The following is a 21,982-nucleotide window of genomic DNA, read 5'->3' as shown; positions in this document are numbered from 1 at the left end:
GCAATACTAGGTGGTATATTTATATGACAAATAGTAGCCTCCTTCATCATTTTTCACAAAATTCCTCTCCAAACATGATTTTATGATACATGTAAGCATTATGTAATGAACATGCTTCTGTAACTTCAAATAACCACTCCCATTTTTTTGTTTTCCAAATCACATTTATTTTGTAACATCAATTTATGCAGTTACTGCAGCGTCTGTGAATGTTGTAATCGGAATAAAAACCAATTAGTTCTCCTCTTTTTCCATGTCCCCAGAACCCTTTATATTCTTTAAATATGGAATTGCATTGGATGCACGGGGTGAGGCTATAGGGGATCCTGTACATCTTTTTGAAATCGGGTGAAAATGCACTCCAGTTGACGACACCTGGTAGATAGATAGACATACAGATAGACAGTCAAGTCATCTTATGTATATAGTGCTTTCAAACAGCCTTAGCTGTCACATAGATAGATAGATAGACAGACAGACAATTTTTTTTTGTCCACCCATCCATTATCTTAACCACTTATCCTCATGATCCCCACTCCCTCACAACTTACTGTCTAGCCACTGAAAATGTGCTTCCCTACGAAATGATTCTTCTCTGATGATCATCCAGAATCGGGTGCATGTCAGGGCCAGCACGTGGATTGCGCCTTCGCCATCATTGAGGACAGCAAGAATGAGGATGGACCGTAAAATCTCCTCTGGTAGCTGTGAACATAACCGCATAAACTAAAAATAGACTGGTCTTCATCATCAATATGATCATCATTATCTTCTTCGAAAAGAGTAGTGCAATGAAGAATTCCTTATCAGCATGTTTTTGTAGCTTTCACATAATTTGTTTATATTGTATAAATGTCAGAGCCACATGATTCTCTGATAAAGATGCAATATTAAAGTCTCTACTCTGTGTAGTACTGTTTGACTAGCCACTGAGTGTATATCATCAGTTCATAACTGTGCTTCACCTCCAAAATTTAAAATACATAAATAAAAATTGTTGCATGCATGCCTGACAGATGGAAGCGACCACTCTCTCTGCGGAAGGCTTCTTGACCTTGGTTGCTGACATCTGACGTTCCTCCTTAAGTTCAAGGGAATGGGATTAATTCTATGTTTTGGACATGTATACACTACAATGACAATTTGCATAGATTAATTGGGGTATAGATTAATTGGGGTTTGGATAATTCTGTCCATTATTCTTACCTTGGCATTCTCATCTATTTTCCTCTTTCTGGAAATGCGAAAAATGGGGTCCAAAGACCCACTGGCCATCTCCATGCCTTCCTTCAAGAAATGCGCAAATCTGCGACCATAACTACAAAGATGAAAATCATACATTTACAAATCATGCTGTCCCATACTTTGCTAGATATTCAAAGATTAAAAGACCAGAACCCTTCAATCTCCAAATTCTGCAATAATATGTTGCACCACCACCTCCGCAGTGGTGCCATGTCATGCTGAAAAAGCAAGAGTGTATTAAAATGTCATTAGGGTGCAAGGCTCACAAGTTAACATCAAATACCATTGCACATACAAAAGCATGTATGATAAGACCCAATGATATAAATGGATAGTGCCATCATACTTACACCTGTAAAATCAAATGGAACCTCCATGACAGTATACCAAGAGTACTGAAAATAGATCCAAATTGTAATTATTTTCTGTCTATATGCATACACATCATAAAGAATAAACCTTTATTGTGAGGTAAGGATTTGTGTGCAAAAAAGTTTTTAGGTGCTATGAGTAGAGTGATAGCAAATGAAGGTGCAGTTAGAAAATGGAAATTGTTCTGTTGTCATTAGGGTCATTTCGCATTTACATATAAACATTAGTTGTAAGCTATTGAAGGGGTAAACGACATCTGCATGGATATATATCACTATTACTGGACAGTTCCTCAGAGGCTAACTTTCACTCACCATTATCATGAAGATTCCACAGTCGTTGCTTCCGTAATGTTGTTCGGGAAGGCCCTGTTAAAGTATTTAAGAAATCAACAGATATTGCTACAAATGTCAACAGCTTAAATACGGCATCAAAATACAGTGTGAGTGTAAAATGCAGTAGTAAGAATGGAAACTTAGTGACATTGCAACATCCTTATACATACACCATTACCGGTACTTGAAATACAATTTTATTTTACTTTTATTTATTTATTTATTTATTTTTTAAAGTAATAATAGTTTTTACCTCAATATCCTGGCCTGTGAGTTCTGTCCATGGTCCTGGTGAAATGTCCTGGGCAACAGTCCTAGTGTGAAGGATAATTTATGGGGTTGAAAGGGGGTTGGGGTGGGGGTGGGGGGAGACAATAATGTTAAAATCCAGCAGAGAATTGTAGAATAGTTTGGACAAGTCTGGGGAACGAGACTGTCCGTGAACAATACTAGTTAAAAGAGTTTGGACAAGTCTGGGGAACGAGACTGTCCGTGAACAATACTAGTTAAAAGAGTTTGGACAAGTCTGGGGAACGAGACTGTCCATGAACAATACTAGTTAAAAGAGTTTGGACAAGTCTGGGGAACGAGACTGTCCATGAACAATACTAGTTAAAAGAGTTTGGACAAGTCTGGGGAACGAGACTGTCCATGAACAATACTAGTTAAAAGAGTTTGGACAAGTCTGGGGAACGAGACTGTCCGTGAACATTTTATTTTAAAAACCTTAAGATGGATTGATAGCGTTTGTGCCCGAAGCCTTGTCTTTTGGATGGATTGAAGGAATCCATGAAAAATATCTGTTTATTTTGTGGCTTCATGACCTACAAAAAAAAAGTAGTCATGGAAATGAAGCTTAGATTTTATGCCATTAGACAACAGATCAAGTCCATGTTAGGATTACATTTAGGAAAAAAAAAAAAAAAAAGTACTTTTCTGCTTTAGCAACACTTTGCGTTCACTTACACACAGTAGATAGTGCCCAGGTGTCCACAAAGGGAAAATAAGGGCATCCCTTTCTATAGAGTTCTCCTTAAAAACAACAGAATAATGAATATTTCTGAGGACTTCTATTAATTCAGCATGTGTTTGATTATATCACTTTGAAATATCACATTTTAACATTAAATAATTTATAACTTGAAAAAAATCTGCATGTGTAATGATAGAACTATTTTGAATGTTTAAACTGGAAATAATACAATATAACTAAATATCATTATTTAGGTGTGTACATACTGGAAGACAGAGGAGAGGTTCACATGAAGTTGGTGGCAGCCAAGTTGGTGGAATATGTAGATCGATACATGTTACATTTTTCCCCTACATAATGTCACACATTATATGCAGTTCGACAACATAATGACATATAACTATACTATTGGTGTACAAACCTGATGATGAACAATCTCCTCAACCAGTCTCATGCATGCATTCCCCACCTGTTTGAATGTAATTATTATTTTAATGGAATTTTATTTAATAATTATTGTAATTGTTTGTAATTATGTGTGATACACTTTCAAATTAAAAATGTTTCCAACCATTGAATCCATTTCCCTTTTCAAACCAAGGGTTAAGAGGTTCTCTCGTGTGAGACAGGTGTGTTGGTCTTTTATGATGATTTCATTCATCGGCCTGCCCTCATCCAGCACATAGTTTACCTACACAACACAAAACTTTATACATGCTTTCAATGCAAAAAGACAAAATATTTTTTTAAGAAAGTATAATTTTGAACGGGTGGCGTTAAAAAGAAAACATGAACATCTGATCTTTGTGTCATATATAGTACAGCATTAAATGACCCTTACAGTTGTTCAGTCAGTCATTTAAGTTATTGCTACTGTACAAAAAAAAAACAGAAGAGGATCTGAACATAAGAAGAAATAAGAAAAGCAACATACCAACTGATCTTGAAGGGGATGACACCCTTTTGTTGTCCATGTGGAGCGACAAGGCAACAATTTCGAGGTCATTGTCAGATACTGACACTGTTCTCCACAGAGCTCCGTTATATCAGCATTTTGAAGAGCATCTGAATTGCAACACAATGAGGAAAATGCATCAGTCTTTGTTAAAGTGCTGATTGTTTATAGCCAGACAAAATTTTCTAGATATCATACTTCTTTAATAAAGCAAAAAATAAAAAATAAATAAATATACAAAAATCAAAGAACAAATACCCATAGCCAGTAAGCTGGAGGATGGAGCACTGCTCGAGTGTGCAGCAATGCTGGTGGCTGCTTTGACAGTGGAGGGCAGAGGGTTGCTGGAGGCTGCAACATTACCTTATTTAAAAAAAAAAAAGAAGAAAAAAAATAGATTACATTTTTTTTTAATCTACAGTATGCCAAAGTTTTTCTTTTTCTTTTTTTAAAATAAAATACTTACAGAGAACGGCTTTTTTGTCTGAGTCAAGGGTGATGTTGCCTTTACAAACATTTTTCAGTTCGCCCAAGGAATGCTCGTTCACTCTTTCATTATGGTGGTGTAAGATGTTGCGCATCAGGAATACATGGCTCGATGGGGAAAGACAGTTCAAGAAGTAATTGCTTTTTCGCATTCCAGAGAACAGCTGCTCTGCTATCTGGGAGTTCACCCACCCACATAATTCTGGAACAAGTCCAATGAATCTCAGAAAATCTTTTTCATCTTTTGTGTTATATTGATGAAAAGTGTCATACAATGCGTAATGTTCTGCAGAGCCTGTTGTGGGATGGCCGTTGACATCAGGTGGGTCCTTTTTCTGCTGCAACCATGGCAAATTGACCCCCAATTTCCGTTTCTTTGACAATTCAATGTTTTCCGGTGTAACAGAAGCTACTCGTCCTTCATGTGGGCTGAAGGGCAGTCTCTCTGGCTCCCGTAAATTGGTGTGGGTTACCAATCCCCGTGCAAAATCATAAATTACGATGTTTGGAAAATGCTTGAAGGACAGCAACATATCAGCATAGTCTCGGGGGCTCTCAGCTCTGATATTGAATTTAACAGCGATCACGATTCCACAAGGACACATGATTACTGCCCAGCCACCTTCCAATGAAGAATAGAACAGATATGTCTTAATGTTTATGCTTGAAAATTAAATACAAACTTAAAAAAATACAGAACTACACATTGAGGGATTTAACTGCTTGTTAAGTTGAATGCTAACCTGATGCTCCCCAAACCTTCTGAAACACTTTGTCATAGGTGCTTCTTGTCTTCATCTCCTCCCTCAAACGCAAGACAAGGTCCATCTTTGAACCTTTAGAGTTGACACCACATTCTTGCACAAGTTTCCTTAAAGTATTAGCCTGTAAACAAAAAGGATACATTAACGAGTTGTAAGACCAAAGGAAAGTTTACAGAAATTGTACATAACAATAGCAACAACCTATTGGATTCTGAGCAAATAATATAAACAGCAAGTGAAGTTCTGTTACATTATATGTAAAATAAATGTTGACATTCACCTTTAAGTTCAATAGCTCACTTGACAGACGTTCCTCTGTAATGAGAATGTCCGTTTGTTCTGAAACAGCCTTTTTTGCTGTCAGTTTTGCATACTCTGTATTGAGTACTGTGTTCCCAGCTCTTGTATGAGGCCCAATCCATGGTGCCCATTTATCATATGATGGGGAAACTTTGTATGGATTCTTATGATTACCTTTACAGCAGAAAAACAAAGAACAGTGTTGAATGTAAGTCATGGCTTTTGACAGAATGAGGACAGACACAGGAGCCAGAGTTACAGCGTACTTTTGATCAATCCTCTGCAAACAAGTTCTTTCTCTACAGAGTGCCAGAATTCTTCAACATCCACATGACCATCGAATTCAGGTGGGGGGTCTTCAATTTCACTCACTGGAAGGCAAGTTACGTGAAATTAGTGCTACACGGGGATAACTGATCCATGAAATAAAAGACTCAACACAAATTACCTGCCATATTAAAAACTCCCTTCTTGTGTAAATCCATGATCACAACAGGCGGATGGACCCCACAATTTACACATGAAAAATTGTACTCATGAGCGGTTAGTGCCTCAAAATGAAGGTAACCATGTAGAATTGCGTCATGGTTTGGATACTTGGTTTTCGTCAGCTGTTCTAGTATGTCCATGGCCCTTCCAACAGCAGTGTGATTCTGTACAAGTATTACAAGTATATCATTATATAGCAAATTACACCTGTTCGCTTTTAGCATATTTGCTTATTGGACAGAATTATAGAAGATTACATCTAAAACATAAAGCACAGAAAAAAAAAGATCACTGCATGAACTCCTTAACGAACTACAGTTTGTTTGCTTATAAAGACCTCTGACTTATTTAAATTCTCACTATACTCAAACTGATTCTTTGGGATAAGTAACATGGTACAAGAAAATTATCTATAAAAAGTCATTTGTTTTTTAACATTGAACAGGGGAATTACAATTGCATTCAATAATTAAATATTACCTGGACACATTGCCTCAGGAAAAGACAGAGGTGCAGTGTTAATATGACATGGTCATCAAAATTGTGAAGTCCCTCTGACCATTCCTGGTACCTGTAGAAATGTCCACAGACCCTGCACTGTTTGCAGTATGTGGCCACATCTAGAAAGACCAATAAGTTAATAAATAAATGTGAGGACAATGTACTGCATTTCTCAATGATACATACCTTCTGCTACACCATTGAACGTCACGATCTTTGCTTTCTTTGTTATTAAGACTGGGTCAGAAAGGGGGGTCTTTCCTGGACATAGTGCACAAAATGTCTCAAGGGGGATGAGGTGTCTTGGTAGTGCTATTATGTTTGGTGGAGAACTGACATCATCTGGCAATACAGTTGGTATTTTTTTGTTTTTCAGCAGGTAAAGAACCATTGCAGTCAGATGATTTCCAGCAGGTGGATATACTGTTTCTGCATTGTGGTCATCTTGAATGTTGTCCTTGTCAAAATACTCAAAAACATCACTGTCTATGCTCTTGACTTTACAAAAAAGTTCAGGATGCGTTTGGTTCAAATGCCATTTTGCAATGGACTTATGAGGACAAGATATGTTTGTCTTACCACATGGACAATGCCAAGTATTTCGCTTTTTGTCAAAGAACACAATTACTCTCCCAAAACGGCAATAGTAAGAGATGTCTGTCTCCCTTACAGACACATATAATTTTGATGCTCCTTTCTCAAACATGATTTCTTCACTAAGAGGGCATCCATCAGACTCAGCTTTTTGTTTCCTGCCAAGACAGACCTTCTTTGTGTTTTCAGAAATCCACTTTTTTCCTACCATATCTGTCAGAACTTCTTCATTCAGCGAGTGACCCGGTTCAGACAAAATAGGGCAGTATGTTAATGATCTCAGGTGCATGCACTCAAACCCCATGAGGCCGCTTCGCCTAGAAAACTCTGATGCCCTTTTGCATTTGTCTAACTCACACGCCATTTCCTTTTTGTCCCCCCATGAACATTTTTTAACATGAATGGGAATACTTGGTCCAGAAAAATTTCTTTGGACAACAAAAATTCCTTTTTGTTTGTCCACACACTGTGATAGCAGATGATGATCAGCCGTAATGTCAAGATTTGATGACGAATGACGTCTCCGAATGTGCACTTGGATGTTTTTGACATTACAAACCATATTACACATTGTGCATGTGGTTTTTCGTGGCTTGGATGCGAGTATTTTTTCTACTTTCTGTTTGGGGGCTGTTGGGTTCTGGATGTTTGTGTCTGCATGGCTGAAGTGGGGTTGAGATTGGCTAGATGATCTGATGAAGATGCCTGATGAGGCTGCAGTGGGCAGAGCTGTGACATTTGGCGACGCAGTGACACTTAAGGCTGCTGTGGGTGGTTCAGAGCTTTGAGGTATGCCACTGGATGAAGCAGTGATAGTGGAGACTGCAGTGATGCTTGAGGCTGCAGTGGGAAGTTTTAAGTTAAAAAGAATTACAAATAATATGAAATGCAAATGTTGGAACATAAGAGCAACAGAAAAGTCTAAATACCCGAAGCAATTGTTGCTGTAGATTTACATTTTTGAAGATGGGTAAAAAATCTTGTTGTCTTTGATACAATCCTTGCACAGTAGCAGCAATGATAATGATAAGATTTGTAACATCCATCATTACATCTGAACATCTTATGACCTGCAAACAATGAGAAACCACATTTGCAAAGCACTTGTGCTAACATGCTATTAGTATTAAATGTTCAGAACTAAAGATGTGCATATATTGATGCCAGGTTACGACATTGGACCACCACTAGCCTTATTTCTGTGCATTCGGTTGGAAAAAGCTTTTCAAATTTGAAAGGTCTTTCTTTAAAAGTCTGTGTCATTTGTTTAATTGTAATTTTCTATATAGAGTACTAGTGGTATCCATTACTTGGCATCAGTATCAGTGAGTACTTTTTAGGTTGTACCAAAATGTATTCATCATTCATAAAACTAACAATACATGCTTTTTCATATTTATATAAATTGCTTACCATGGCAACTAAGTAAGAATTGCCATATTGACATAATTTAAATTGATTATAGTGGACTTCAAACTACAACATACCTTCATGACAAATTGCCGTCTTATCATGAGTTTGCAGATGTGCCACAACATATGCAAACTCTCCACCTTTGGCACAAATGCTGCATCTGTATTGGTCCAAGCCTTCCAAAATGGGTGCTGGTAGGTGTCCATCTTTATAGACGGTTTGATGAAGCTGAGTGCAAATTAGAACACATTTTATTTGTATAAATCTTTTGTCATCCGACTGTAGAATTGGGCAATTACAATCCAAAAACATACCAACATAAATACAAAAAACTGGACTCATGTAAAGATTTCTTAACGTTCATGCCACAACAGAGTAAAATTATGTTATTATTCAAATTCCATCGATACATTAATGGTAATTAATTACGTAGCTACGCTATACAGGCCTATCTGCTGCAAATATGTGATGTATTGGGCTTACACCATTTTGCATTACGTACAGCGTCACGGTGGATTCCCCATTTGCAAGTTACTACTTTTAGGTCATCATATTGTACGGTACACAGGTTCAAACTATTGTTCCATGTGAAATAACAATTGGAATTCAACGAGAGAGATATGGAAGAAAAACATTGTGTTCCACTAAATCATTTCAATTCATTTTTCAAACTTTCTGCGCGGGAAACGAACTTTTCTTTAGCGACCTATGTGCTAATGTTCATTAAATAAAATACATGTCCACTTACTTTCTGCTCCCGACTCGTCATTTTACAAATTATTTCGTGTCGTCCCCGGGAACCTTTTGAGAACTAAGAGGTTTTGATAATGATGGAATGATTTCGTTTCCGAGTTCTCTTGGCGACCGCTCGCTGCAGAGAAGTTGAGAACAACACTACTGGATCACGACAGCAGCGTCACTTTCCGTCAATCAAGAGCATAGGGGCGTTCCGTTCCGTGGGCGTTCCGTTCCGTGGGCGTTCCGTTCCCAGTCTGCGGTCTGCAATCAGACCCTTCTCGTCTCCGGAGTATCCCAACCAGCCATATAACCTGAACTACATCCATGGCTAGGGTGACATAAATATTTTTTTATGATGGACAAAGAATAACAATGACTGATCTGATGCTTTCAAAGACAAAAAACCCCCACTAATGTTTAGCTAGCTATAAACACCGAGGTTTAGCTAACTTGCTGACCTAACAGTAATCCTCATATTTTAACAATACTAGACTAATATAAGTAAGAAAACTTACCCGGCAGTACAAGAGCACGACTGGTCCATAATGCTGTGCTGGTTGCATCTGAAGTATAGGTCATGGGGTTTTCTCAGATTTAGCGTGCGTCCTGTATGTTTCCCCTTCGCTGGCTAATTTAATATTATGACTATAACCCTCCACTGCATATTGTAAACCTTTTTGCCTCGATCTGGAGGATATTGCACTGGTATTGCTCCAAAAGAAATCACTAATACACGCCGGTGTAAGTCTTCCCGTCACGGCTTGTGCTGTCGGAGGCACCAAGCTTGACGGACTATGCTTACATAGTATTTGAATTTGATAATAATGTCGATACACAGTTTAATTTGATGAATCTTATGATTATTCTAGCGAAGTTTTACATTCATAAGTCTAAATTTACACATAAGAAACAATCCTTTATTGATTTTTTTTTGTATCCATGAGAAATTATTTTTTGTCATTGTCTGGTTGTCTGTGTCCAAAAGCTGTAAAAACGTATAACTATTGCAAACTTATCATTTATTTATATGATTTTGTATCAAACTATTTTCTTTTCTTTCAGTTATACTATTGATTTTATTTGGTTTAGCTTTTGTATGTTTTAACTTTCCTGGCGTGTTCTATGTTCTAATTGTTTATAGTGTATACAATGATTGTATTATTTCCCCCCCAATAGTTTGTATACTGATTGAGTGAATATAGATTTAAAAAAAATAAAAACTAAACTGGGCTACTCGTATGTACAGGAAGTAAACATGTTTCTTCTTATTCGTCCAGTGCAGTTTAAAGGTCTATTTATTTTTCTTATCCAAATGAATCTAGAATTAAACGTATAATTTTATGAGCTTTTTTTTAAATTATTTTTGTAAGTAAAATTAAATATTAACATTTTCGTGACATGAGATTTGTCCAACTGTGATTGCCGTAGATTTCACGTGGTAGCAGAAGAGCGACTCCATTCCAGGCACGACGCGTTTACGCTCGGCTTCACTATACAAATAATTCAACACGAATTCGTACGGAACGAACTGACACATCGACACTTTGCCCCGTCACTACTTTATTGAAGTCAAACATAATTGCTACGTTTCGTGTCTGGTTCAATCGTATCTCTCGGCCCTCTTTATTTTGCCTTAGCTTAGCTTAGTTTAGCTTAGCTTGCTAGGCGCCAAAAAACGAGACGCGTTTGCTATCGCCAAATTGGCTCAGCAGACGTCAATCGTGAGCGTAAAGTGTCGTGAATATCGTGTGAAGATGTTCACAATGGCGAAAGTCAAGTACGAAGAGGAGCTTTGTGGAGCACAGGAGGACAACGAGCGATAACGTCAACTGCTGGACGCCGTTTACAAGCAGCCTCGAGTTGTGTTGAACAGAGCAGGTTTGTCACTTGTTTCGTCGACACTTTTCAACCATATGTACGTTTTTATTTCTGTAAGGACTCTTCACCGGGTCACTTTGTTACGATACACAGTTAGTTTTTTTCTTCAGTCGGTTTGGTACATTTCTCAGTCGATGAGAATTGGATTTAGCAGAGCTACAACTGAGGCAAAGCTAGCCGCCTTTTCTTTTTACGCGGTCAAGTCAGCCGCACTTCATTTTTTCTGTTCGCCCTTTTCTAGGATTTACGGTAGTGTGCTCGAAGAGACGCTGGCGCGGAGAATGTGACCGAGAACAACATTGGGTTTTCAAAATAAAAGATCGGTTTTCAAAAATAAAATTGAATTCAAACGCAGTTTAAAGTATGAAAGGTTGAAATTGAGAAAAAAATAGGTGTGTGTCATCGAGCAGACATGCCACTTTGAGGCAGAACTAATTTGGGGTCAATAGGTCATATGACCTAGAAGCTATAAAGCAGAAAATAAGTGGAAGTCTAAAATAAAATAAAAGGTGTGCATCATCTATCAGACATGGCACTATGATGCAGCATTGGTTTGGGGTCAATAGGTCACATGGCCTGGAAGCTATTGAGCAAAGAAGCTGAAATTTACAGATAATGAGAAAAAAAATTGTTAAAAATAAGCGGAGGTCTTTTTTGAATATGTACAATTTTCTCTTGTTGCCTCCAATATTAGTTGCTGATGTCATGTTGATCAAAATGTATGCTGTGTTGACCCTCGTCTCACACCTTGACTCCGCAACATTTTTGCATTATTTTTTTTGCATATTTATTTTTTTGCACAATGAAAAATGGTTGAACAAGTTACAATACGTCAACCAAATTTCTATATATTCCCAGTAGCCTTTTTTTTTTTTTTCGAGGCAAATGTTAACTTTTACTAATCAAAAATCAATTCAACCAATGAGCAACCCGTTTTCTGAAATTTGTGTTTTCATCTCTAATATTCTAATATAAATTATGGTGAAAACGGTGCCTCTGGGTTGGCAGACCGGGGTGGTGGTCCCCCTTTTTAAGAAGGGGGACCGGAGGGTGTGTTCCAACTATAGAGGGATCACACTCCTCAGCCTCCCTGGTAAGGTCTATTCAGGGGTGCTGGAGAGGAGGGTCCCTCGGGAAGTCGAATCTCGGATTCAGGAGGAGCGGTGCGGTTTTCGTCCTGGCCGTGGAACAGTGGACCAGCTCTACACCCTCAGCAGGATCCTTGAGAGTGCGTGGGAGTTCGCTCAACCAGTCCACATGTGTTTTGTGGATTTGGAGAAGGCGTTCGACCGTGTCACTCGGGGAGTCCTGTGGGGGGTGCTTCGGGAGTACGGGGTACCGGGCCCCCTGATACGGGCGGTTCGATCCCTGTTTAGTCTGCATTGCCGGCAGTAAGTCGGATTCGTTTCCAGTGAGGGTTGGACTCCGCCAAGGTTGCCCTTTGTCACCGATTCTGTTCATAATTTTTATGGACAGAATTTCTAGGCGCAGCCGAGGCGTCGAGGGGTTCCGGTTTGGTGGCCTCAGCATTGCATCTCTGCTCTTTGCAGATGATGTGGTGCTGTTGGCTTCTTCAGGCTGGGATCTCCAACTCTCACTGGAGCGGTTCGCAGCCGAGTGTGAAGCGGTTGGGATGAGGATCCGCACCTCCAAATTCGAGACCATGGTCCTCAATCGGAAAAGGGTGGCGTGTCCTCTCCGGGTCGGGGATGAGATCCTCCCCCAAGTGGAGGAGTTCAAGTATCTTGGGGTCTTGTTCACGAGTGAGGGCATGATGGAACGGGAGATCGACAGGTGGATCGGTGCAGCGTCTGCAGTAATGCGGACTCTGTATTGGTCCGTCGTGGTGACGAAAGAGCTGAGCCAAAAGGAGAAGCTCTCGATTTACCAGTCGACCTACGTTCCGACCCTCACTTATGGTCACGAGCTGTGTGTCGTGACCAGTGGCGTTCCTAAGCAACTTGGTACCCTCGGCAGGATTTCTGGTAGTGCCCCCCCTCCCAGAGCGTGCACAACTTATTAGACCAAACACAAACACGACCCCTACTCAAATTATTAGACCAACCACAAAATATTTACATTTAGAGCATTTCCCACAGTTATTTTATACTTAATGGTAGAACCGTACGTCACTGTGGTATTTTCGCTGTAGAGGAAGAAAATAACGTGGAAAAAATGCTGCTGAAAAGTCAATTTACTGTAGGTTTGGCAACACAAGATGGCCGCCGCCAGCTTCACTTTTCACTACAGCATGAGCAGCCCAGTTAATTTATGACGTCCGTGCTGTATCAGCCTGCACATCCACCTGAGAATCTGGCCGTGATCAGGTTTTTTTTTTTTTTTTTTTTTTTTTTTTTTTTTTTTTTGAATGTTTGAGCCAGGACAGCATACTAGCATTTTCATTTCATTTTCTTAACTAAAGAGCCAGACCTGTCACCAGAAAGAGAGTGCAGGCGGGGCATTACCTTTTTTGGGGGAGCACACTTCATCAACCTAAATCTAATGTTGTTCAGGTTGAACAGTGGCATTGTGACAACTGCAAAAGCGGCGGAATGACTGTGACCCAGCCCCTTCTATCTGAGATTAGCTAGCAGTTGCCTTCATTTGCTTTGTGGATTTAGGGCTGTACGATATGGATAAAATTTCGGATCATTTTTGCCAGACATCTTTATTCTTTGGTCTTTGACTCAGCATGAAACTTCGCATCATTTCAGTGTTTTATGGTGCCTTCTGTAATTTGTGTTATTTTATTTATAGTTATATTTACTTATTCACTTCCCTACATCTTATATATATTTTTTATTTTTTTTTGCTTTTATACTTACCTACTTATATTTACTATAATTAATTTTATTTTGTGTTATTTTCTTTCACTTGTGTCCACTGCAAGACTGATTTCTATTCCATGCACTTTGTATGCAGCAATGGATGTTGTAAAGTGCTTGATAAAAAAGATTGAGTTGAGATATGTCGATCATATACAGAAACGACATATGGGTTCAGTGAAAAATATCAATCCATTAGGATGTGTAAAGTGCTGTTTATTATTATTATTATTGTTGTTGTTGTTGTTGTTGTTATTATTATTATTATAACTTAGTGACAGTCATCACCCGTGACAAACTTGGCAATAAAAAAAAAAAGAAAAGAGGATTCAACTTACATTGTACTGCAACTATGCTTTAGTGATAAATAATTTTATACTCCAAAGTATTTGTTGTGTATGTGTGACTGCGTGGGTCTGTTAACCGCATACTGTGTATTGCTACAATTTGTCCGTGCTGTGTGGCTTGACTAATCAAAACAAAAGTTTGCCACTCACTTGTGAACGTTGTTTAGTGGACCAGTGAACGCAGGATTCCCAACCATGTCAACTGTGTCATCCTGGATCGAGGTTTGGCCCCCCCCCCCCCCCAATCCCGATTACCATTGGCTAGCCGTAGATGTCAATCAAAGCCAAATTTGAAAGGATGTATGTGGTTGGCTGGCAAGCCATGCTTTACTTGAACAGAAGGCGCACGTTTACGTGACTGATAAAAGTAAAAAAAATTAATAAATTCTCCTTTCCCTGTCATCCTTTTGCTCACGAGCGCCCCTAGCATCTGCCTAATCTGCCTAATGGCAGGAGCGCCACTGGTCGTGACCAAAAGAACGAGATCCCGGATACAAGCGGCCGAAATGAGTTTCCTCCGCAGGGTGTCCGGGCTCTCCCTTAGAGATAGGGTGAGAAGCTCGGTCATCCGGGAGGGACTCGGAGTCAAGCCGCTGCTCCTCCGCGTTGAGAGGAGCCAGCTGAGGTGGCTCGGGCATCTGGTTCGGATGCCTCCTGGACGCCTCCCTGGGGAGGTCTTCCGGGCATGTCCCACCGGCGGGAGGCCCCGGGGACGACCCAGGACACGCTGGAGAGACTATGTCTCCCGGCTGGCCTGGGAACGCCTTGGGATCCCGCCGGAGGAGCTGGTTGAAGTGGCTGGGGAGAGGGAGGTCTGGGTTTCCCTCCTAAAGCTGCCTTCCCCACGACCTGACCTCGGATAAGCGGAGGAAGATGGATGGATGGATGGATGAATTTATGGTGAATGCTAGGTCTGGGTATCGATTCAAATTTCCAGGATTTGTTTGTGTGTGTTGAATGTGTGTGTGTGTGTGTGTTGGGGGCGGGGTCGATATATCTATACATGGCTTTATGTATCGATATTGGGATATGAAAAGGCGTATCTATACGGTATCGATATATCAATATTTTGAACCCAGCCCAAGTTAATTCAATTGAAATAGAAGGGGCGTATGAAAACAAATTCCTTGTAGTAGTTATTGATGATAAATTATTTTGGAAGTCACACATAGAAAATGTTAAAAGGAAAATGTCAAACATCATAGGGATACTCTATAAAACTAAGGATGTCCTGAACATGAACTCATTATATACATTATACAGTTCATTATTCTTACAATATCTGACCTATTGTGTGAAAATCTGGGCAAATGCAAATAAAACAAACACCAACTCTGTATTCAAATTGCAAAAGAGAGCTATAAGAATTATTAATTAATCAAAATATACTGAATCAACACATCCATTATTTATTAAATACAATGAAATTTTATGACTTGGTTGAGTTTAAATTAGCACCAAATTAGACACAGTCCTTATGATATAAGGGGTGCACATGTCTATAAAAACAAAACAAAAAAACAAGAACAAATATTAAGCAAAGGTGTGTATCTGTTAGGTGTTAATTTGTGGAATCATTTGGGAATTGCCCTGAAAGGATGTGACTCACTTGTTGAGTTTAAAAAAAATGTTTAAAAGTAAAAAAAAAAAATAATACTTGTGTATAGATTTGTTATTCATTCACTCATGTGGCCCATGTGATAAACTTCAATATAAAATACATAACATCACAATAAATTAACTTTACCAAACCATGTGTATCTTGTGTCTCGCAGATGTCAGTGAAAAATATATTTTTCCTGAGCGGCAGGAGCCAGAGTTCCTTGGCGTGAAACAGGAGGAGGACTTGGAGCCTCTGCAAGTTAAAGAAGAGCAGCAGCAACAGCCTCCCAACATCAAAAAAGAGGAGCAGCTGCCACCATACATTGAAGAGGAGGAGCACTTCACAGAGTTGCCCGTGACTGGTGTCCATTTGAAGACTGAAGATGAACGTCAATATGAAGAGAACAAAGGGGCGGAGTCTCCAAGCAGACAACAAATGACAAATGATGACAGCCGGTTAGCTCTTATGTCAGATGGTGAAGACGCGTCACACGCTGCTCACACTGCTGACGATGAACAGTGTGAAGATGATGTGACATGTCACACTGATGGCAAACGGTGGAAATCTTCTCAGTGTGGAAAAACCTTTGGTTCCAAGTCTCAATTGAGAAGACACGCGATGGGCCACACTGGTCATAAACCCTTTGCTTGCACAGTTTGTGGTCGAAAATTTGCTCGCAAGGGACACTTAAAAAGACACACAAGAACCCACACTGGAGAGAAGCCCTTTGCCTGCTCAGTTTGTGGTAAAAAATTTACTGCTAATGAAACGTTAAAAATACACACAAGAACCCACACTGGAGAGAAGCCCTTTGCTTGCTTGGTTTGTGGTCAAAATTTTTCTTCCAAGGGATACTTAAAAATACACACAAGAACCCACACTGGAGAGAAGCCTTTTGCTTGCTTGGTTTGTGGTCAAAATTTTGCTTTCAAGGGATACTTAAAAATACACACAAGAACCCACACTGGAGAGAAGCCCTTTGCCTGCTCAGTTTGTGGTAAGAAATTTTGTGAAAAGGAAAAATTAAAAAGACACACAAGAACCCACACTGGAGAGAAGCCCTTTGCTTGCTTGGTTTGTGGTCAAAATTTTTCTTCCAAGGGATACTTAAAAATACACACAAGAACCCACACTGGAGAGAAGCCTTTTGCTTGCTTGGTTTGTGGTAAGAAATTTCGTGAAAAGGAAACATTAAAAATACACACAAGAACCCACACTGGAGAGAAGCCCTTTGCTTGCTCGGTTTGTGGTAAGAAATTTCCTGAAAAGGAAAAATTAAAAATGCACACAAGAACCCACACTGGAGAGAAGCCCTTTGCTTGCTCAGTTTGTGGTAAGAAATTTTGTGAAAAGGAAAAATTAAAAAGACACACAAGAACCCACACTGGAGAGAAGCCCTTTGCCTGCTCAGTTTGTGGTAAGAAATTTCGTGAAAAGGAAAATTTAAAAATACACACAAGAACCCACACTGGAGAGAAGCCCTTTGCTTGCTTGGTTTGTGGTCAAAATTTTTCTTCCAAGGGATACTTAAAAATACACACAAGAACCCACACTGGAGAGAAGCCTTTTGCTTGCTTGGTTTGTGGTAAGAAATTTCGTGAAAAGGAAACATTAAAAAGACACACAAGAACCCACACTGGAGAGAAGCCCTTTGCTTGCTCGGTTTGTGGTAAGAAATTTCCTGAAAATGAAAAATTAAAAATACACACAAGAACCCACACTGGAGAGAAGCCCTTTGCTTGCTCAGTTTGTGGTAGAAGTTTCTCTAGGAAGGGAACTTTAACAACGCACAGGCGAATCCACACGGGAGAGAAGCACTTTGCTTGCTTGGTTTGTGGTCAAAATTTTTCTTCCAAGGGATACTTAAAAATCCACACAAGAGCCCACACTGGAGAGAAGCCTTTTGCTTGCTCAGTTTGTGGTAAAAAATTTACTGCTAATGAAACGTTAAAAAGACACACAAAGACCCACACTGATGAGAAACCATTTGCTTGCTCAGTTTGTGGTCAAAGATTCCCAACAAAGGGCAACGCTGAGAGGCACAAGTGTGCTGGTGAGAAAAGCGGTTGATGAATGAAGCTTGATATGATCTCATTTAGGAATTGACATTTAAAATGGTGCAGAAATTTCTACCGCTAAATGAATGATTGATCTGTGTACTTGTATCGTGTGTTGTGTCTTAGCCTATTTTGAAATTGAGTTTGTTCTGTCCCTCATAACTACAGTAAATTGAGGTATATTGCTCAGTCAATTTTTGTTTTGTAGAAATGTTATGTTCTATTTTTGCCAGTAGATGTCGCCCTTGTCATTGTGTGTTCATGTGTTTGATTTTGTTAAGTGAACCGGAGCCGCCTAGTGGCGAAGCAATGAAAATAGCAGCTATGTTTTTGAGGACCTGCACACGCAGTCACAGCACGGGAGGAAACGCAAGATTTTCCTCAAGTCTCATCATTGTTTTTTATTTCGGAGCCTTGGCAGAGCATAATCTGTAAGTCATAACGCTTTGACGTATTTGTGTTTGTGATTATTTTAGGTTTCTTGGTGGTGAACTTTCTTTGAAAAGGCGCTGACTCGATGTTATTAGCCGTTAGCTGCTAACCTGTGCTAAAGTTATTGTTGGCCTACTTGTGTTAGTTAAATGGTATTTTTCACACTGTACACTTATTTGTAGACAGAAGCATTTATGACTTGTTTTAATCTGTATGTTGCAGTTTCACAAAATAGAAAAGAAGGAAGTAAAGAGCCACGACTACAGCAACCACGTGTCTTTATTTGGAACTCTTTCACATGTTTAGCTCGCTGCCTAAGTTGCGCTAACTGAGGGCAGAAGAGAGTTTGTTTTGAAAACGTAACATCAACCTGACAAGTGGCTGCAGATTCTAACTGACGGCTATAATCTGTCATCTGTACATGTAAATGTCCGTTCATATGTAGTTTGCCTTATATACATATTAAAAGGCTGTTGTTGAACACATTATTTTAGGTTAATTAATTATGCACAAATTAGCGTGTCAAAAAAATAACGCAACTGATCGCGAGTCAATGCAAAATTTGGCCCATTGAGGTACACAGAGTAGACTGCAGGGGGCACCACTACAGAGTAGCACGAGCACACCGACCTGTATATATGACTGGATAGCAGATAGCCCTTACACGCCCGTGCAAGCCGTTGAAGCGACAGGGCGGCCATCTTGCTCCTACCATCTCGTCAGTGGGTGGACGGTATGTCCACTTTGAGGACCCCTTTTTTTTTTTTTTTTAATCACTCAGTTCCATGGACAGCATGATTTATGGTGATTTAAATTTGTTAAAAACAAGAGGACTTCGGACATTTTCCAACTTGCCTTAAGGCGTGTAAATGATATGTTACATGACGTTTACAGGAGGAAACTTGTATAATTCATTGTTTATGAAAGAATCACAACTGTTCAACAAATAATATTGGGTCCTTACGTGCACACATATGACAGAAAAGATGGCGCTTTCAAGCAGCAATGCCAGTTAAGTGGGGATTTTGGGAGGGTGTTGTGCTGTTAGACTAGCTCAGGGGTGTCAAAACTCAGTTTTGTTGCAGTCCTCAGGGTTTATCTCAGAGGGCTGTTATGACGGGGAAACCAAATGTTTATTCGTCTCACCGAACAAGATGGATTACTCGTTTTGAAATGAGAAGTCAAGGGTAAAAGTTTGGAATCAGAATCCTGCCAATACCTCGTAACTTCGGTTTGAATCTCCGAAAACATTTTTGAATGACTGAAAAAATGTTTCGAATCTCCAAAAATATTTTTGAATGACTAAAAAATCACAGAAAAAGCTGTAAAATAAAAAAAAAAATGCTTAGAAAAGACAGGCATTTTTTTAAAGTATGATTTTACAGTGTTTCACCCACAAATTTTCAGAGGTTCAAAATGGTCACCAGCCAAGTTTCAAAAATGGCGTTTTGGCATTGTTCTCCCGAGGCATTTATTTGTTTCCCGTTTTTGAAACCTGTAAACTCTGAACGTTCTCAAAACGTTGAAAAAATATTTCCAAACCTGAAAAGTGGGTTTGAATCTCCAAAAAGTATAAAAAATCATTCAAAATGACAACCTTTTTTTTTTTTTTTAACAGTTTCACCCACAAACTTTCAGAGATTCAAAACGTTCACCAGCCAAGTTTCAAAAATGGCATTTTGGCATTGTTTTCCCGAGGCATTGGTTGAAAGACTGAAAATGTTTTCAATGTTGTTTTGAAACCGCAATTGACCTTTCGCATTAGCTCCGCCCCCCTTAGTTACTGTTGCTAGTCCGTCAAGCTTGGTGCCTCCGACAGCACAAGCCGTGACGGGAAGACTTACACCGGCGTGTATTAGTGATTTCTTTTGGAGCAATACCAGTGCAATATCCTCCAGATCGAGGCAAAAAGGTTTACAATATGCAGTGGAGGGTTATAGTCATAATATTAAATTAGCCAGCGAAGGGGAAACACACAGGACGCACGCTAAATCTGAGAAAACCCCATGACCTATACTTCAGATGCAACCAGCACAGCATTATGGACCAGTCGTGCTCTTGTACTGCCGGGTAAGTTTTCTTACTTATATTAGTCTAGTATTGTTAAAATATGAGGATTACTGTTAGGTCAGCAAGTTAGCTAAACCTCGGTGTTTATAGCTAGCTAAACATTAGTGGGGGGTTTTTGTCTTTGAAAGCATCAGATCAGTCATTGTTATTCTTTGTCCATCATAAAAAAAAATATTTATGTCACCCTAGCCATGGATGTAGTTCAGGTTATATGGCTGGTTGGGATACTCCGGAGACGGGTGTCCGTTCACAAAATGCTGCATGAAAAATGAAAACAAGATAAGCTCGGGGCACTTATTAGGACGCTTAAGTTTGCCAAACTTGACGAAGCTTTGTGTTAACGTTAGCTCGCAACATTTAGACGAATGCAAAAGCTAACAGAAGACATTAAACTAACATTAACCACTGACTGAACAAGCTTAACTTAGATGGCAATGACATTCTAGTAATATATTTTATTCATTAATAGTAACTACAATAACTTTGATATCGTTTTGTTATTGCCCCGAAAGCAAACTACACTACAGCTAGCTAGTTAGCCCGATAGAGTTAGCATAGTCTTACCTTATAGCACAGTCCGATTTACATACTCCGTAGGCTCACCGCTTCATCATTTTGGAGGTCCGGAGCTTGTTAATGGTTGTCACTCTTCTTCCGTAAAGTTTTATGGTGGTTAGCAGTCTCGTAAGCCATCAAATAAAATCAATCAGACAATGGACGTCATCGAGAGCTGAGTAAAGCTTGACGGACTATGCTTACATAGCAACGGTTGCTAAATGTGTGATTGGTCAATGCTCGTTTGGGGGGGCGGAGTTTGCGAAAGGTCAATTACGGATACAACTCACCTGACTTTTGGCAGCGATATTCGGCCGAGCAAGAAAAGAAAAAGTGTAGTCAATAGTGCATAGAATTTGCCGGCCGGCACTCGACTAGAACTTTTCCTGGCTCAAAGCTTTAAAAAAAAAAAAAAAAAAAGAAAGAAAAAGACCAGAGACTCTTTGGTGGATTTACAGATTTACAGTCTGAGGTAAAACAGCAAGGATGTTTAAAAAAAACCTGTGCTACTAATAATTCTGGGGTACATTATCACAATTCATTATAATCCACATTTATCCAGATTTCTCCTTACTTTGGAAGCATGTCTTATTTTGGTATATTTGAATTTGATAATAATGTCTATACACAGTTTCATTTGATAAATCTTATGATTATTCTAGTGAAGTTTTACATTCATAAGTCTTAATTTACACGTAAGAAACAATCCTTTATTGATTTTTTTTTGTATCCATGAGAAATAATTTTTTGTCATTGTCTGGTTGTCTGTGTCCAAAAGCTGTAAAAACATATAACTATTGCAATCTTATCATTTATTTATATGATTTTGTATCAAACTATTTTCTTTTCTTTCAGTTATACTATTGATTTTATTTGGTTTAGCTTTTGTATGTTTTAACTTTCCTGGCGTGTTCTATGTTCTAATTGTTTATAGTGTATACAATGATTGTATTATTTCCCCCCCCCCAATATTTTGTATACTGATTGAGTGAATAGAGATTTAAAAAAATAAAAACTAAACTGGGCTACTCGTATGTACAGGAAGTAAAC

The 21,982-nt window shown here is 39.1% G+C and overlaps 2 protein-coding genes across 2 annotated transcripts in view; one reads left to right on the top strand and one right to left on the bottom strand.

Annotated features, from left to right (window-relative positions):
• LOC144012308 (uncharacterized) overlaps positions 1–19,063 on the top strand; it is a 78,739-nt gene extending 59,676 nt beyond the window's left edge. Inside the window, exons 7-8 of the mRNA XM_077511726.1 lie at positions 11,691–11,705; positions 16,850–19,063. Of these exons, the coding sequence (XP_077367852.1) occupies positions 11,691–11,705; positions 16,850–17,888 (1,054 nt within the window). The 3' untranslated portion in view covers positions 17,889–19,063. The remainder of the gene's footprint in view (positions 1–11,690; positions 11,706–16,849) is intronic.
• Positions 1,861–7,358, bottom strand: LOC144009664 (uncharacterized). Its single transcript, XM_077509519.1, has 13 exons — positions 6,607–7,358; positions 6,400–6,539; positions 5,879–6,083; positions 5,697–5,801; positions 5,411–5,604; positions 5,110–5,251; positions 4,347–4,988; positions 4,139–4,243; positions 3,860–3,990; positions 3,497–3,616; positions 3,347–3,394; positions 2,206–2,266; positions 1,861–1,985 (listed from the first exon to the last, which is right to left on the bottom strand). The coding sequence occupies exons 1-12, from the start codon at positions 7,316–7,318 to the stop codon at positions 2,207–2,209; spliced, it is 2,604 nt and encodes an 867-aa protein (XP_077365645.1). The 5' UTR covers positions 7,319–7,358; the 3' UTR covers positions 1,861–1,985; position 2,206.
• Positions 19,064–21,982: the final 2,919 nt, after the last annotated feature.

Source organism: Festucalex cinctus, chromosome 1 (genome assembly GCF_051991245.1).
Source record: "Festucalex cinctus isolate MCC-2025b chromosome 1, RoL_Fcin_1.0, whole genome shotgun sequence".
Classification (NCBI taxonomy): domain Eukaryota; kingdom Metazoa; phylum Chordata; class Actinopteri; order Syngnathiformes; family Syngnathidae; genus Festucalex; species Festucalex cinctus.
The sequence above is the reverse complement of the archived record's forward strand: the minus strand, read 5'-3'. Positions and strand labels throughout refer to the sequence as shown.

Coding starts and splice junctions, on each gene's coding strand:
- LOC144009664 (XM_077509519.1), bottom strand. CDS start 7,318: ATGGGGTTTGAGTGCATGCACCTGAGATCATTAACATACTGCCCTATT. Junction 6,540..6,606: donor GTTCAATGGTGTAGCAGAAG/GTATGTATCATT, acceptor TGGTCTTTCTAG/ATGTGGCCACATACTGCAAA. Junction 3,395..3,496: donor AAAGGGAAATGGATTCAATG/GTTGGAAACATT, acceptor ACATTCAAACAG/GTGGGGAATGCATGCATGAG.